This window comes from Apaloderma vittatum, unplaced genomic scaffold (assembly GCF_000703405.1).
Source record: "Apaloderma vittatum isolate BGI_N311 unplaced genomic scaffold, ASM70340v1 scaffold15865, whole genome shotgun sequence".
Taxonomy (NCBI): domain Eukaryota; kingdom Metazoa; phylum Chordata; class Aves; order Trogoniformes; family Trogonidae; genus Apaloderma; species Apaloderma vittatum.
The window spans coordinates 1,104-18,886 of NW_009715617.1; the positions used below are offsets into that span (position 1 = coordinate 1,104).

General features: G+C 43.2%; 1 protein-coding gene across 1 annotated transcript in view; it reads right to left on the reverse strand.

The window, feature by feature from the left end:
• Positions 1–623: 623 nt before the first annotated feature.
• OSBPL5 (oxysterol binding protein-like 5) overlaps positions 624–17,783 on the reverse strand; it is a 59,133-nt gene continuing 41,973 nt past the window's right edge. The window contains exons 12-22 of the mRNA XM_009869230.1: positions 17,380–17,478; positions 16,051–16,147; positions 14,980–15,078; positions 13,657–13,754; positions 11,735–11,824; positions 8,102–8,238; positions 5,273–5,458; positions 4,627–4,765; positions 3,378–3,499; positions 2,667–2,813; positions 624–1,948 (exon numbers count right to left, since the gene is read on the reverse strand). Coding sequence (XP_009867532.1) covers positions 1,813–1,948; positions 2,667–2,813; positions 3,378–3,499; positions 4,627–4,765; positions 5,273–5,458; positions 8,102–8,238; positions 11,735–11,824; positions 13,657–13,754; positions 14,980–15,078; positions 16,051–16,147; positions 17,380–17,478 — 1,350 coding nt within the window. The 3' untranslated portion in view covers positions 624–1,812. The remainder of the gene's footprint in view (positions 1,949–2,666; positions 2,814–3,377; positions 3,500–4,626; positions 4,766–5,272; positions 5,459–8,101; positions 8,239–11,734; positions 11,825–13,656; positions 13,755–14,979; positions 15,079–16,050; positions 16,148–17,379; positions 17,479–17,783) is intronic.

The following is a 17,783-nucleotide window of genomic DNA, read 5'->3' on the forward strand; positions in this document are numbered from 1 at the left end:
GGATCCCCTCTCACGGCATTTTACACCGCATGTGGCACAGGTCCAACCTTCTCAGACAGGAGTTGACTAGGACGATGTCTCTCAAGAAGGCACCCAATCCAGATCAATAATGTTGATGTTCTTCAAGGATGAAGTACCCTTTGGTTTTCTGGACTCTTTAGCTAATAACGAAGTCACTCTCACCTTCATTATAAGTGACTATTTCTTGAATGCCAGCTTCTGCATGCCGGCTCCTACCCTGTCTGTTCATGTCAGGGAGCTGTGGTTCTCTCCATGGAACTATCCTCTATCATCAAGTTACCCCTCTGATATAAAGGTTTTCTAAGCCGAAGACAAGCCTGGACATTTACATGTACAACAGTGAAAATCAAGGCAACCCTTTTTTTTTTCTTCAATTTTGAGGAAGTTGCTACAATTAGAAGACATGGACAATTTGAGCCAGAGTGGTATTCAAAAGCTATCACTGTTGTAACTTATGGCTACATCTGAGGTTCTTGAGGGCTTTTTCCTGTAGCTTTTCCACTAAAAATCATAGCCTAAGAGTTTTCACTTGTCATATGCCATAAAATACAAACCCAAGTTCAAACACACAAATAATTTGTCAGATAAACTGCCACTGAAAGTTGTGTGTAGTTTTATTTCAACATATCAAGCACAAACAAGTTTCCCCTAACTGGGGAATATGACAGGAATGTACTTAAAAATTTGGAAACATTTACATTGAAAGATAGCCCAGACTGGCACCACCACTAAGTATTTTAAGGCTGTATATATAGCAGTACTTACCACTTGGAACTACTTCAGGCCAGAAAAGAAAGGCTTAGTAATGTCCGCAGTCTACAGAAAATATTGCAAATCTTTAAAAAATGGTGTAAAATAGGAAGACTATTAACAGAGTTGAATAATGCAGTGGCAAAACCTTTCCTCCTTCCTGACCTTTGACAATAAATGTGCCTACAACTGAACACATGTACACCTAAATCGCTCCCGTCCTTACCTACTCTGGGGCAGTGGATTCCCCTCTACAACACTAGTGTGTAATATTATAAAACAGCCATATAGCAAATAATAACAATAATAATAAGTGATCATGTTTTACGAACAGGCGTATCTGACATTACACTCAATGGGCCAGGACACCAGTCAGCTCCCTAACCAAACAAGGAGCTTTCACTGAATACCTCCCATTTCCTAAAGAGGAACGGCTCTAGGAAATTGTGCATATTTACAGTTCCCGTGGAATGGAAAATACAACACATCCTGAGGTCCCATTCTGTGTGTGCTGACAAAACAGATCATGACTTAATATCCCAGAGGGTGGATATTTTGGACCAAGTGAACTCCCTCCCATAATTAAAGGCAGCTGAGCAGGCATCGTGACCATCAGTTCTTCACCACTCCCCAGCTGTGCTCCCTCACTTGTAGGGCTACGAGCCAGGCCAGTGTGACCTTTCCAAAATGCTGGGGTGTTTTCCGTTTTGGTGATACCAATACTGCTGGGTAATTATGAATTGTGTCAGAAAATGACAAGACATAGAAAACAAATTGCACGATTAAAGCTACATTTGGCTTCAGCATTAAGGCCCGTACAGGTTAAGAGGTCCTTGAAGATGTACATGTAAAGGCAAAAATGACATAATCTGCAGGAACAAAGTTTTGCAGGTTCGTAGGTCCCTGTTTAACCTCATTCTTCAACCTTCTTCCACCTCTGCCGGGTTGGTTCTAAAGTGCTTTGGTGCCTTGCTGTGCTCCCTGTGCGAGTGGCCCCCCTCCTGCAGCCAGTAATCGTTATTGCTGCCAAGCGTAGTGATTTTATTTGAAGACATAATTAATGAATAGTTGACATGTAAGAAAGATGCAGAGGAGAAACCAACAGCGAGAGTCCAGGAGGAAGCTTTCAGAAGAGACCTTCCTGTGGAAGGACTTTTTGTTCAGAGCACTGAGGTTTCTGAAAAAGAAAGTAAGCAGTGTGTTTATTTGTGCATCAGAGGGAGGTGTGCATCTTAATCTTCCCAAATACAAGAACTTGCAAGAGCAGCAGAGAAAAGCCAAAGCTGTATCACTAATGGCTGTGACAATCAGAAATGGTGGCCTCGTGTGTGATCCCATCCCGCTGATGGCTCAGGAGAGTTGGGCAACACTCCTCACGCAGAGAAGAATGAGCAGGGCTGAGGGCAGTTAATAACTACCCTGCCCACCCCACAGGATTCTGTGGGGAGGGCAAGGTACTACTTTGCCAGCAGTAGGTTAAGCAGGTGTGCTCCCTGCTTCCCTTGGATGGCAATTAGCAATTTATACAAAAAGCAGGAATTTAGTGCTTTTCACCCATGGAGCCCAGTTTTTAAACCACAGACCTGCATCTCTGCAGCAAACAGAGCAAATATATAACATAATTGATGAGAAGGGAGACTCCAAGCCTTCTTGCCTAGAAGAGGTGGTTTTGCAGTCGGGAGTGCCAAGAGATGCTTTTCAGCCCATAAAGAGAGTCTTAACAGGAACAGATTTCCTCTCTGTTTCAAGTGTGTTAATAGGTTACCTATTGAAACAGTTGTTAACTGCACCCCTGCAGCTGATAAGGACGCTCCAAAGACTGCAGCAAGGAGTTAAATGCCACAAGTTATTTTTAGCCCATTAAGATCACTGATTTGATGAGAGAAAATGGTTACCTGTGTATGTCCTGTTGGGCTCTCTGTAGGGATAAGACGGCTGAATGAATTTCCTTCAGGTGATTCATTTCTTTCCCACACTGAGCGCACAGGCTTTCAAACCCTGCAGCAAAGTATTGAAGGCCATTATGTTTTGCATCACCATCTCTGGTGGTGGTGAAGAAACACAAGCCAGGTTCACTCCGCAAGTGGCTCACACCTAGGGGGATGCTTTAAGGCAGAAACATTGGGAGAAGGAGACGGGAAAGAATATTCCACGTGAAGACCCAGGTCAGTGGGATGGGTCCTCTGACAACAACCTGGTGCCCCTTGGCTCTCAGGAAACAATTTTTGCAGCATGCTCCCCAGCCGAGGGGAGAGGAATGGAGTGCTTACAGCTGCCCCCATCTCTAAAACGTTCAAGGTCATCTCCCACAAAGGCTGAGAAAAGGGAATGAGAAACAAAGCCTGTTTCCTACCTGTTGACTGGAATGTCAGTATGTTTTTCCAAGACGTTTGTGCCAAGAGTTGGGAAACCCTTGTTGGCATGTATAGTGTAAGGCAGAAAGAGAAGTAGTATGTACGGAGAATAGAAAAGCCAAATGTTCCTGTGTGTGCCTGTGGGCTATGAGCCCACGGTATTAACTGGGCTGGGAAATGTCCCACGGATGGCTCGAGGAATTGCACACCAAGGCAAGAACATTAAATCCTGACCCAATGATACCCAAATACTTGCCATCATCGTCTGAGAGCTCCTGCACTGACTCTGGAGTTGAACAGCTGCTCTCTGTGTTCTGGCTCTGGTTGGACGGCTGATCACTGGTTTTGCGGCGCCTGCAGTCTTTGGCAGACCTCTGGATAAAACAGAGATTACAAGAGACTCAGTCACCTTCACATTACAGACTCTTCGGTTTGGCTTTAAACAAAGTAGTTTGGGGTGCTGGCAAATATCTGTGAGATTGTGAAGTCTGACTGCTTTCTCAGCAACTCCTAATAGTTGGATTCCTGGCCTCTACTAATGAATATTACACACATGCCCCATACAGAAGCGTTTCCTCATATGATAGCATCCAAATTATTCTTTTTGTAGCTTTAACTGACGTCTACTAGTGGTGAACTTTACAGTTATTTTGCTGTGTTGCATACACACCAACCAGATACTTAAGAGAAAGGATGAAAAGAAGAAGAATTTAGAACTAAATTTTCCAAGGAAGATTTTTCAGAAGGTTCTTGAAGGATTTAAATGTCGCAGAACTTTTACACCCAGTTTCTTGATGCAGTTTGGAAACTTTCTCCCTACCCAAACATATTGATTCAAACTTCTCACTGGAGGGTCTGAAAAGCAGCTATGAACCTCAACTTTGTCACTGTTTCAGAGACATTCAGATATGGGAGATTATAAAAGAAAAGTCTATGTACATAATAAGACACAAATTCTTCAGTGTAATAGGGGTTATATCTAGCTAGCTCAGCAGTTCTACTTTTACAAAACATTTTATGAATGTCATATATTACTCCAAATGCAATAAAATGAGAAAGTGTCATTCCGGGTTAAGGAAAAGGATAGAGAGAGATGTCGTGTTTTGTCTTGAAGTAAGTGATAAAGGCAGATGGCAAAGACTGAAATTGAAGTTGCAGTATCTCAGTTGTGTACTCCAAAACCTGGCTCACATCCTCACTATGGGATGTTTTCTGCTTTGGAAACACTGAAGTTCAGCTCAGTCACATGCAAAACCCAATGTATGAGTCACTGTCGCTAACGCCAAGTGGAATAAAAAAACCAAAATGGATAGGATATGTCAACCAAGAATTATAATTGAAGTTAACGATGGAATGATATTGCATGTCTAGAGTCATAAGCTACATTTATCCAAAACAAACCTTTCAGCCTATACTGTGCTTTCATGAAAATGCTGCAGAAAAGGGCTATGTGTCTAAACAATCATTAAGAATATTATCTTCCACAAAAAAGGCTTTTTACCTTGTGCCGTGTAATTTGATTGTTTATGCATGTTGTTTTGTGGTTTGACATCCTTGTGGATAAGTGTCTCTCCATGGTCTGAAGTATCCCATTCTTCTCAAATTGGGCAATGTCGTTCAAAGGATCCCAAGGTCTTAAACTTTTGAGACCAAAGGAAAAAACATCAGAAAAACAAGAATCTCACACTAGGTGTGTTAAGAGCAATGCACCAATTCCACATTCATCAGGGCAGGCGTTCATCCCTGACAGGAACCAGAGTTTTGATTGATGCAGCATGAGAAGTAACAGATACTTCCCTCTACACTCACCACTCCTAGCAACAAATAGGGAGGTTCAGTCTCCAGAGGCTTCACATTTCTTGCCAGGGGCGGAAAGCACAGTTGTCAACTCTGCTCACACAGTGCAGAAAAGCTCTGCTAAATGATTCCCCACTTGATTGCAGCAATAGGGATTTGCACCAATGGCATAGCAGATTTTCCATTGCCCAGCCCTTCTTCCCAGCTATTCCCAATTAGCATAAGGAACACGAATTCTAATAATGACATGGAGCCATAGTAGGACCTGAATTACAGCTCTGTACCCTCGCCTGCATTCCTGAGGACTCAAGCAGCAAGGTCTGTTCATAATCCCCAGCCCCACCACTCACTCCTCATATTTGTAGCGCCATTCATTAGTTGCAGCGTCATGCTGGAAGAGCAGCGGTTTCCACTCTGTGCCATTCTCTCTCCGCTCCCTGGCAGCGTTCCTCTGCTCCTCTTCCAGCACAAATTTTTCCTGCGTTGCCTTGTGTTGATCACCTTTGTTTATTGCACTGGTAACGTGTTGCCAAAGCCTATAAATAAACAGGAAAGCCAGTTAAGCCACCTTAAAACCAACAATACATTTTGCCAGCTGGAACCTCAGAGCAGACACTTGTCTGGTCTATTGATACTCCAGAGGAAGTGCAACAGGATTGCTCAGCCTCACTTTTGGCTTGTAAGTTAAAGGAATGTTATGAGAACGGCAGCACTGAATGCTGTGTACAGTGATCTATTGTTCCCCTTAGGAACACCACCTACGATACTTATTAAAACCTTCAGTGCTGTCTGTGTCAGTTACAAGATAGTTACGCTCAATTCATTGAGGTCAGCGGCCTCTTTGGAGGTGAGCGATGGGTACTGGAGAATTTATCTTCCTCACCATTTCGATCATTTATATTTAGATTCTTTGCGTTAATGTCTGTCCCTAAAATAAAGGCTTTATATTTAAAGTTTAGAAGCACTGGAAAATGAATTCATGTGCATGGCTGGCTGCTGCACATGCAATGTTGTAGTTCTGTACAGGATTAGCAACCAGATCTGTAGGAAGCTGACAAAACCTGCAAGAAACATACATGTACTTGTGCTCACAAACTGCAAGCATGAACACCAGCTTTCACTCGCACTTGCTTTCATCTGCCAAAAGATACATAATCAGTCATATGATGTCTCACTGAGCCTCTGCCCAGAGGAGAGGATCGGCCTTTTAAGAGAGAAAAATCACTAACTTTTTTTTTTAACTATAGCCAAGCTGTGATATGCTTCTCCACAGTCTCTCTAATTAGAGCACTATAATCTTCATTTAAGATTGGAAATACTTCTGAATTTAGCAGCTCACTCTCCCAAAACATTACCAAGTGGTTTAGCGTTAAGACACTGGCGATCCAGGCTGCTCCAGTATTCCCAGCTCAACAAAGCACCGGTCCTCCATTTAGAAGATGAATACATTACTGCATTTAATTTGGAGCTTGCTGTGAAGCTCTTAGTTTAGAAGGGATACTGGCATTTTCATTATATTTCGTGTATTAACACAACACTTCCAAAATGCAGCCTCTTGGATAAATAACTGTTGTGTCTGTTTTCACACGTCACTCCTACTTTCCTGTGTATGAATCTTTTCTCCCAGAAACAAAGGAAGGAAACTCAACTCAAGCTCAAAGTGATGGGGGTGGGGGAGGGAGGAGAGAAAATACTGCAGTGGCGTAAAAAGTCAGCCCTAAGGAATGTGGTGGTGTGCAAAGCGAGTCCTCTAATTCTAAGAACCTCAGAGGGACACACGCACAATTATTTGACAAGGGCAAATTACTTCATCAAGAGATGCATGTGTCAGACAATGAGGCCCTCCATGGTGAGCTTCAGAGTCTCTCCAGCATTTGTGAAAATAGGTGATTTTCAGCACTGCAGGAACGACTAAGCAATTCAGGCAGAACACAACCCGGATTAGATTGTAATTTATTCATGCAACCGTCAGCACAAAAATGAGCTCGGTGGAACACCTGCTAGGGATCCCCAGAATTCTACCTTTTGCCTCTTTCCTCTGGATACCTGTATCATTATTAATCTCTGATGCAGCAAAGGGAGTCAGCTCTGGCAGTACCCTGGTAAACAGAGAAATGGAGATTCTCTGTCCACAAGACTAAGATTTCTCATCTCCTTTAAAAGAATCTTCTCCAGAAGATTAACAGAGAAATGTGCTGCAGTTTGCTCTGTGACAATGGCAATTCCTGGACTGTAAGTTACAAACACAGACTCCATTGCCCATGATGTCCACTGCTGTCCAGAACAAATTACATGTTCATGTGTTTTTGTTTTCATGCCACCCCTTTTTTTACTCATTAAAAGAGGAACCTTCTTAGTGATGTGCTGTAACCCCCAAATACTGACAGTAGTGGCCAAAGTAACGCAGAGTAAGTAATGCAAAGTAAGGCAGCAAACTGCATGTACTGGTTTAGGATGTTAGCTGGTACTGGCTAACTGTACTGGTGAGATGGTAGCACCACCTGGTTTGAAGCCAGTGCCATATGACGTTGCTCTATCTGTTCCTGCTCAAGAACTGGCTTGGAGATGCTCATTGCATCAGTTAGTCACTCCTTCCAGTTCCTAAATCATGCGCCAGGACTGCATTTTTAGGTAATCTGGATTACCCTAAAAAAACCACTGGTGCAGACTTCACTGGAGATCTCAGCTGAGATTATGGGGCAGGGTTAAACATCCCTGTTTAATTACATTCTCTCATAAAATCCAGTTATGTGGTTCACACTTCTGCTCTGCTCATGCCAGGACTTGATTCCTGCATCTAATTTAAGAGCCTGTGGTTGAAACAACCTTTCTTAACAAGACATCTGACCTCCGATTGACATCTTGCCCTTCTATAAAATATTCCAGCATTTACAGAGACTCTGTTCATGATCTCTGAAGCTCAAGGAGTTATTATTTTAGCAGAAAAAAATGTTATTTCAGCTACTTCTCAGCCCAGCTCTCTGGTTATTGCAGAGCTACACTTCATGGAAATATTCCAGAGTTAACAGACTGGAAAAAAACAGGTAAATGGCTGGGTAATATGTGCAGGCAAAGCAGGTCACTGCCTTTCTAGGACTGTGCAGAGGAATGGGAGCCTTCTGATCAGAGCCCCACTTTCACTGGGGAAGTAGCACCGAGGCATTCCCAGCGCTCCTTACCTCTCTGACTCAAAGTCTGTTTGCTCCTCAAACAGCACAATATGGCGCTTCAGTCTCTGCCTTCGTACTTCACTGGTTGGGTTCCAGAACATTTCCGTGTTTCCGTTTTTCAACTCATTTATATGCACTTCCCCATCCTGACAAGGAAAATTAAGGTAAAAGGTTAATGACAATCAGAAACACAAGGCAGAAAATAATCCTGACAAATGGAAGCTGCTTCCGGATGATGATCAGGGATAGGGCTTGGTTAGAAGGTTTCTTTCCTCCTCTATCCCATTAAATCTCACTGAACATTTTCCAAAAGTTTCTACAATTAATGAAGCAAGGCATTGCCGGAAACACTGGCTTGAACTAATCAAAGAAGAATCAGAAAGGGACATGGTCCTTTGTGTCATTCCTCAGAAGTCCTAAGATGCTCTTCCTTCCCCACTGTTCCTCCTAGGTAGCACCCACATAAACAAGATCCCCAGCTCCTTTTCCATTCTTTCTCCTATTCCTCAACACTGAAATTTCACACAGCGCCTAAGAAAATATCATCCTTTCCAGAAAGGAAAGCTAAAGGTGCCATACTCTTTTTTTTTTTTCACTTTAGCCAGATTTTTCTATCACTGCTCCTGAATTTCATTTAGCACTTCAAAATGCTGGGAGTCCTTCATCCGTATTGCTTGCCAATTTACTCGGCAGCCAACTATTAAGCAACACTCCTCTGATCTGAGGCTGGCTAAACAACATTGCTGTGTCCCTGTGTCAAGCGTTAAGGCAGGGCCAGCCACCAAATGAATGACAGATGCTCTCTATTAACCCATCGGCCCCCCAAAGCAGGAAGGAAAAGGAAATAAGGCAGACAGATTTATGGATTGGAAAAGACCAAGCTTTAATGAAACAGTAATAGCACTAATAAGAAAATAATTAAAGCAATAAAATATAAACAAAACCTATATCAAACCCAGTCCCACCAACAGCAATCCCCACCGATGCTGCACAGCAGGAAAGCACCAGGGAAGTCTCAGACTCAGCAGCAGATGGAAATCAGATACAGGAGCTGGGTTTGGGATCTCAGAATTGGGATCGAGGGCAAAAGAATGGACCGAGGCCTCCTTTGACACCAGTCACTGAAGAACAACTTAACCCCCGTGATCCCTCAGCTGTATACTGAATATAATGTATATGGAATGGAATGGAATGGAATGGAATGGAATGGAATGGAATGGAATGGAATGGAATGGAATGAGATGCTTTGCTGGTCAGGTTTGGGTCATCTGTCCTGTCCACTCCTCCCCAGAGGTGCGACTTTTTACTTCCTCACAACCCTTTTACTTACTGGCACCTGCAATATGTTACACAAGATCCAGCAGTGACCTCAGTTACTACAAGTATAAGCAAGAGCCTTTCTGCACGCCCATCCCTGGCAGTAACTGTAAACACCAGGCGTTATCATTTCTAGTAGCAGGCACTGTCTACAAAAACATGCTGTTAACCTCAGTAAGTGCAGCCTCTCATAAGAGACTGAGCTGAAAAGTAAAATCACCGGACAGAATTGGTTCTGTTTAGCTCAAACCAAGACATCCTGCTTAACTGAGCCTGAGCTGCTCCCTAGCCTGGCTCATAGCCGCAGCAATGCTGCGGAGCCAGACAGGGTACTTTACAGAGCATATAGGGAAGAGCGCGACACTGACTGCAAGTGGAATGAATCAGACAATTACAGCTGCTGAGCAGCATGTGCATTGGTGCCAGTGAGCTGTCTGGACATGGTGTATCATGAAAACCGTATTTATGTCATGGCTATTAGCTTTGCCTGTCACTGTCTAATTTCTTTGTATCCAGCTGATGCATTTCTTCCCCTGCCACAGTCTCTTGATGCATGTCTCAAAGTCCACTTCCCACATCTTTAGCTGTGAAACTCTTCCAGCCCTGTGGGACTCTCATCCCTCCTCAAAGTCTCTCTCAGGACTTCCTCTGCCATGTCCTGAGATGCCAGTTCCAGGACAGATCTGAGGTCCCCAAGAGGCCCCAGCTGTGGAAAGGTGGAGACAGGCTGGCATTACCAAGTGCCACTGCGTGCATCTCTAAGGGGTGTATATGCAAGCCTTGAGCAGCTACTTTGATCCTGGGGCTGAGAAGCATTGAGATTTGCTTCCCTTCTTTATTCAGGTGGGTTTTCAGATTCTGAGGCAGAGAATTAGTCTTTCAGCTGTGAGGGTTTCTGTTGGGAAAAGCCTGCAGAGCTCAGGAGAGCAGGCCAATACTCTCCGCAGGGAGAGGAACAAACCACAACCTTACTGCTGCACAGCAGCTACTCTATTCACAGCACTCAACAGCAAACAGCAGCTTATGGAGTCACCCTTTCAAAGCCATTTAACTTCTTTTATACATCACTCTAATTTTGTGCACCACAAACAACAGCACAAAGAAGAAGGGAGGAATAAATTATTTTCAGGCTGATAAAACCCACACACAGACGGCTGGAAGCTGAGGAGTACGCAACCATGTGGCTCGGCGCCCCAAGGGAGCCACTTGATTACACACTCTCATGGATGGTGTTCGACCCACTGCAGACAAGGTACTCCACCATCCAGCACAACTCACAATGGCAGAGGCTCATTCTGCAGGAAAGGGAGCTCAGAATGGAACAGTTACTCAGGCACCGGAAGCAAATCTCCTTGTGTACGTCTAGAAAGTGCAAATCTTCCAATTCCAAAGTGGTCATTAGCTTTTTATGTAAAAAGACAGATTGCCTGAGGGGAGGAGTCCAGTACCAAAGGCTACACTATGGTTAGGACTCCACTATAAAAAGGGCTTTTTCCAGGCACAGTTCACCTGACCTACTACAAATATCTGCTTTAAGATGAGACAAATCTTGTGTCAATTTCTACAGACTGGAAAGGGTGCATAGGTCAGCTATAAAGAAGTTGTAAATGTCTAAATGTATCTGAGATCAACACTTAAGTGTCCGGCCCAGAGCCAGGGCTCACTGCTTTTGCCACGGTTACAAGGAACTCCCAGCCAACACTCCAGACTACATCCTTCACCACGTAAATATATTCTTGCTGGATTTTGGCTTAAGGATGCCTTTGAGTGGTTCACTTGCGGACAGTAGGTGCAAAGGTGCTAGCTGCTCTGATCGCTGCTCTGACACAGACAGAACCTCACTGAAACTATGTCCCTGTCCTTCACCTCAGGAACAAAGGAATATCCATCTTCTACCATACAGATTTGTTGTGAGAATAATGACTTTAAAACTCCACAATATTCTTGATACTGCTGTAGCTGAGCAAGTATTGAACACAAGACAAAAGGAAGTCTCTGTCTCCTTCCCTCACTGTGCTTGTCCTAAGCCTGGGACCCTAAATACAAAGCTTTGACAGAAACTCTCTTCACTGTTTGCAGCTGTGGCCCAGGCTCTGGGAGCACAAGTGTTACTCACACTGCAGGTGGATGGGACTACAGAAGCATAAATGACCTTGAGAGGTGTGGCCCGGAAAGCTGGTCTTGCCTGCGCTCCCTGGGGATGGAGGCAGAGGCAGGACACGGGTCCTCTGTGGCCCCAGAGCCAGCCAAGGGCTGCCAGTCCTCCCACGCACTCTGCTGCCACGCGCACTTAAACTGTCAGCAATTTTGATTATCGCATGTTACCCAGTGTCCGTTGAGACTTGCTAACACTTCTTCTCCCGATTTAATCTTCCCAGAGATTTGATTAATACTCGCACTGCCACCGAAGAAAGGCTGTCAGGGGAGAATAGAAATATAAAACGCGATCAGTTTAACGAGAAATGGAAGGACGCCAAAGACAGTAATGCGGCAGGAGGGAAGTGAAAGCTGCTTGATTTCCACTATTTCTGGGGAAAGGCGGAATGAATTCTAACACACATTCTGACCATCTAGCATTGTGCCCTCCTCCTTTTGTTTGTAATATCAAAATCACTGTGAGAGCTGCAGGAGGGGAGATCATTCAGCAGTGCAGGGTCTTGCCTTCATTGCAAATACATTTATTGTCAGCTAGACGTGGGGATAAGTGCATGTGGGCAGCAAGTCCTTCCCCTTGTGCAGAATCACATTACAGTTTTCACCCTTATACCTGCAGCCTTGTCCAAAGACAAGGTGCAGCACTAACGCAGTTGGTGACTCTTCTGCTTATGACATAGCAACAGCAGTGCCGCTGCTGACGGCTGCATCTGCCCAAAGTCTCCCCTGTGAAGAAGCTCTTGTCAGCAGCAGACAAAAAAAGAAAAAAAGGGTATTTCCAGAGTCAAGGAAAAGATTCTCACAACAATGGAAAATTCCCCCACCTCCTGCCTGCCAGACACAGGAAACAGCAGTGATAGAGTGACCAGCTTTTCCATCCATACCACACAACATTTCTTCAGATATTTTAGCAACTACTTTCCAATAATTTTTGTGCAGAGCAACCTTTTCTTTCTAAAAAAATAACAACATAAACCCAAATTTCCTACAACACTCACAGAAAAAGAAATCACAAGGATCTCAAGAATCAATGTGGATAATTGATACATATCCAAATTAATAACAAAGTTCTGGGGTTTAGGTTCAAATTCTCACAATTCTACTGAAAAATGTGGTTAAGAACTATTCAAAGCAGAGCACATAATTACACCTCAGGGACCACGGAGTCATGTTTGAACTAAGTGTGTTGTTTTCAAGCCAGAAAACTCTGAAGCGTTTGTAGGTTTGAGATGACAGCAATCAAAATCTGGGAAATACTCCATTAGCCCCAACACTCCTATTGGAGGAATAGGATTTAAAGACAAGTTTATGCAAATGTCAAGGAAGTACATGGGGCAACAATTTACTTTGTAAGAGCAAAGAAAGACAGAAGATTATTACTGCCCCCAGAAAAACACAGTATGCAAAAGACTCCCCTAACCCCAGTAATCCCTTGCATGTATGTTGGCTACGGCAAAGTTCTGCAGTCTTTCAGTCCTCCATCTTTTATTTCATGCCCAGGCAAGAAATTGTATGTTGTAACACAAAAGAAAGGGATGGTCCTCAAAAAACAAATTAACTGTCCAAGAAGAATTACAGGCCATCATTTTTCCTTCCAAATTTTAACACATGTAAGTACAGGAATGATCAAAAATGTATCTGTGTTATCTGCATACCATAAATTTGAATCAGCAGGCTTTCTAAGGGAGGGAACAGCTACACACACAAGTCAGTACGAGGCAATGCCGGTGCGGCTTGTCAGTGCGACTGCCATTCAAAATATCTGCCCAAAAACTGACTCTTACCCTATCACCAAGGCAAGGTCCTGTAGCCTTGAGGAACACAAGGTATGGGTCACTGTAATACCTGCAAGTTAGGAGTATGTACGTGGTGGGTACTGGAGATCCATATCCTAACTTTACTCAAAGCGGTTTGTACACCTCACTGTATTTTGCAGGCACAAACAACTGTACCTTTGTAACCAGGAGCCACACAGTCATTGCCGAACACACAGCGTTTGGCCAGCAGCCAGCCAGCTGACAGTGAAACTCGGGCTTCCTGGGCACAGGGGCAAGCCTGAGACTCATTCAAAATAGGGCTGCAGTGCCTCTCACCTTTAGCTTGAATTCCAGTTCTGCCCTGTGGTTAGTTTTCTCACAGTCGATGGTAACTTTCCCTCCAAGCTCCATTGTCATGGTACCATACAAAAGTCCTGAAAGGGAAAAACTGAGACTTAAGAGAGGCTCCAATGGAAGCAATCTGCTTTCTCAACTCAGACTGACTCTCACTGACACACTGTGAAATTTACTACTTGGCTTAAAGTTTTGAAAAGACAGAAACTAATCTTTCTAGGAAAAGGCTCTTGACTATAAAGCATGAAGAATCCTCCCCTGAGTCCCCATTTCCCATTGATTACACCAGTCTGGAAACAGCTTGACAGGTAGTGCTAGTACATCAGTGGCTAGCTGGAAGTGGGAAAGGAAAAATAAGGAAAGTTGTGTCCAGCAGCTTCATTTATACTAGTGATTAAACAGACCCAGTTACTTCTCACAGGGTGGATGGGGCAGAGGAACTGTAACAGGATTCAGTAGAATCTGGGAGACTAGAAGTCATGCAGGTGAGTCCTTTTTACACATGCTTACCACTTTCTGAAAGGGTCATTTGCAGAAAAAGAAAAATTGACAAGAAAAAAGATTTATGCACAGAAACAGTTCACAGAAGGCGTGATGTACAGAAGTTACTGTTTTTAGGTAGCTATTAACTTAGAGATCAACATGTCAACATAAAACTATTCAAGACCTCAAACTGGATCACTGCTGTAGGAATGATTTTATCAGTGTAGCTGAAATACCACAGACACTTAGCTTCCTGAGGAGAAATGCAAAGTTACAGCAGTGAATCAGCAGCTGTACCCTGGCCTCAGCGCACACGCAGCTCAACAGAGCAAAGCCACACAGTAACAGCTCTCAGCCTCACTGAGGCAGCTAGCACTGAGGAATATCATGATTCGAGTAACAGAGAAATCAAAAGAGAATCCAGGAATTTCCTTTATTCTCAAAAAGCCAGAATACATTAAACAATTTCAGTTTTGAAAAACTTATCCTCAGAAGCTCTTTCCATCTTCACTTTATCTGCAGCGCATATACACAGTGTTTTGGGTTTTTTTTCTATATAGTATGAAAACTAACTTAGATAGGATTAATTTTGTCCTCAGCTCTGCACAGACCGTTCTGCACAGACAAAAAGACTTCGATGGGGATTACCAGTCTTCTGCTGCGTGCTCTGATTCATGTGTGGAGCAACTGCTCCCTGGAATTACCAGACCCTACAGTGCCAGGCATTCAAGAAGGAAGAAGCAAGCCAGCACAAAGTCAGTCAGTAAGATATCATTACATGGTTCTTTCTGCTCATGTCCTCTTTGAATAGTCGTAACTTACCTTTACAGTGGGCATATGGCATAGTAATTATATAATCTTCCCCCCTGTTTAGAAACATAAGTTTTGCTTTCCCATCCAACAGTGCAGAAAGTGAGTTACCTAGTATTAAAAAGAACAAATACATATTAAAATATAGATTAAATAGTTAAATACAACACTATTAGAAAATGCATGTTATACTTGGTCAATTATCCTACTTAAAAACAAATATCCATTTGAATGTAGGTCATTAATGAAAGAAGTGATATGAAAGACTAATAATTCAGGATTGAAAATCATTTACTGTTGGAGGGAGGCAGTTCTAACAAACTCTCTGCTGTATGACTCATATTTGCTCTGGCAGTTAGCCGCTGTTGCAGAAAGGGCACTAGATTAAGTAAGACATTAGTGGGATGTAGAAAGCACTTCCAATGCTTAGAAGGTTCTCAGGTCCTTCTGTCCTCACGACTTTTCTGGTTGTGTATGATCCAAAATAACAAGTAAAATTTACAGGACAGCAATGACTATTTACAAGTGTTTCAACAAGTAACATTTATCAGAGGATCGTACTTAAGAGGCATTTGTCTCAACAAAAAAATCCGCTTCAGGCAGCAACACTGTTTCAGAGCCTGCATTTGTGCTGTCTCCATTGAAAGGAAAAGATTCGAGGACATTTTGAAGCTGTAGGGTTCAACTTTCAGAAACCTGGGAGCTACATAAATCGTTACACTTGTGCAGAGACTTTTGCAAAAGATAGCTATAAAATGACTCCTCCACGAGCATGCGCAAAGTAGTCTGACAACCAATTGGTTGTGCCACGCCCACACATTCTCATGAACCTTTGCCTTCTGAAAAACAGGTTTTTAAAGTTCTCAGTTTTTTCTGATTATTATTTTTTTTAACGTTAATGTGATCTCCCACTGAAATGGTGGAAACTGGAAAAACCCAGGCGAGCTGAAACAAGGTGCCCTGGTGGTAGATCCCTTAAATATTTCTTTGTTCTTAACTCTCAACACACTCTGAAGGGATTGAAAAACAACAAAAAACGATTCCCAGATGTTACCTTGAAGACGCCCAGGCTTAATGCCTTACCATAGAACTTGGACCTAGCTAGAATACTGCCAGTAATGCAGAATCCGTCCTTCCTGTTGCTGACATGAAAAGCTGACACTGGCGGATGATGGGAGACCTAGAAGCAAAGTAGGCACAGGTCACAGCAGCTTCAGAGCACGGGGAGTGCACACACAGCCTCGCACAGCGTTACACAGGCTCTAGGGAAAGTGCAAGATGGAGACTGCAGGACTCAACAGTCCTCTAAGCCCCATCAGTACCATCAACGGCAGTGTTAAAGGAGGGAACATTATATGTGAGACCATTATATACACTTGAACATCTTTCCTGTGAAGATAGACTGAGAGAACTGGAGCTGTTTACTCTTGAAAAGAAAAGGCTGAGAGGGGGCCTTATTAATGTATACAGATATATGAGGAGTGGGTGTCAAGAAGAAGAGGCCTGTGTCTTTTCAAACGGTGCTCAGTAATAGGACAAGGAATAACAGGTATAAGCTAGAACATAGGAAGTTCCATCTCAACATGAGGAGAAACTTCTTCACTGTGAGGGTGACGGAGCTCTGGCACAGGCTGCCCAGAGAGGGTGTGGAGTCTCCTTCTCCGGGGACTTTCAAAACCCACCTGGACGCGTTCCTGTGTTGCTGCCCTAGGGGATCTCACTTTGGCAGGGGGGGTTGGACTAGATGATCTCTAGAGGTCCCTTCAATCCCTAACATTCTATGATTCTACACATAAACTTTCTCCCCAACATTGTATTTTTTTTGTCCTTGTGCATCTGAGATCAATTTGAGGCCAAGAGGTGCACTGTCAGATTTTCAGCACAATGAATGACAGTGCAGAACATTCTGGCAGCATCTGAATAACCTCTGTAAAATGGCTGCAGTGGATGACATAAAATAAAACAAAATAAAAATTCTCTGAAATAGGAAAAAACCGCACGTGAAACAGGGAGTCCTTGTACCAAAGTCCACAAGGTCCTCAGATCCCTTTATTAACACAGTAAATCTCAAATTAAATTTTGTCAGGCCAGTTTACTTGTGAGCTCTGTGCTTCATTTATTCCCAAAGCCATAGTGACAAGCCCTTAATTTACTTCTATTAAAATCACTATAGAGAGTTTAAAAATAAAGGAAGGCAGGATTTGGTTACGCATTTTATGCCCTTTTTGACAGAAGCAACACAATCCACATTTTACTAACAATAAGAAAACAGTAGGGCAGATTCCATGGGAAGGCCTTTACTGAAGACTCCAAGTTCCACTCCCAGGGGGAGATGAGGAGGGTGTTCCTACGCACGGACGTGCAAGCAGGCAGCTGTTTGCAACACCTGAGCATCTGGATAAAGGGCCTTACCTGTTCTGCTATGTAAAATGTGTGACTGTTCGTCTGAGGGTGAAACCAACAACAACGAAACGTTTCTCCCAGAATAGGGTTGTATGGCTTTTTTATTCCCTGAAAAACAAAGTAAAAAAACCTGCTACAAATGAAGATTTGCAATCCAGCTCTACAGAGACGGCCACAAAACAACATAATCATTTTCCTTGATGTTTTTAAAGTCAATCACAAGAATAAAACCTGAAGAACTGGTTACATCCGAGCCATGGATTCATCTGCTGTTCTCACCAACTTAATCTTTGATTAAAACTTTACAAGATGATCAAACTATTATTATTTCTGCTACTATATGCAGTAAGTGTATACTGATGTGGAAACATGGCACTATGGTACTAACAGGCGTGAAAAGAGAAATGAGACCT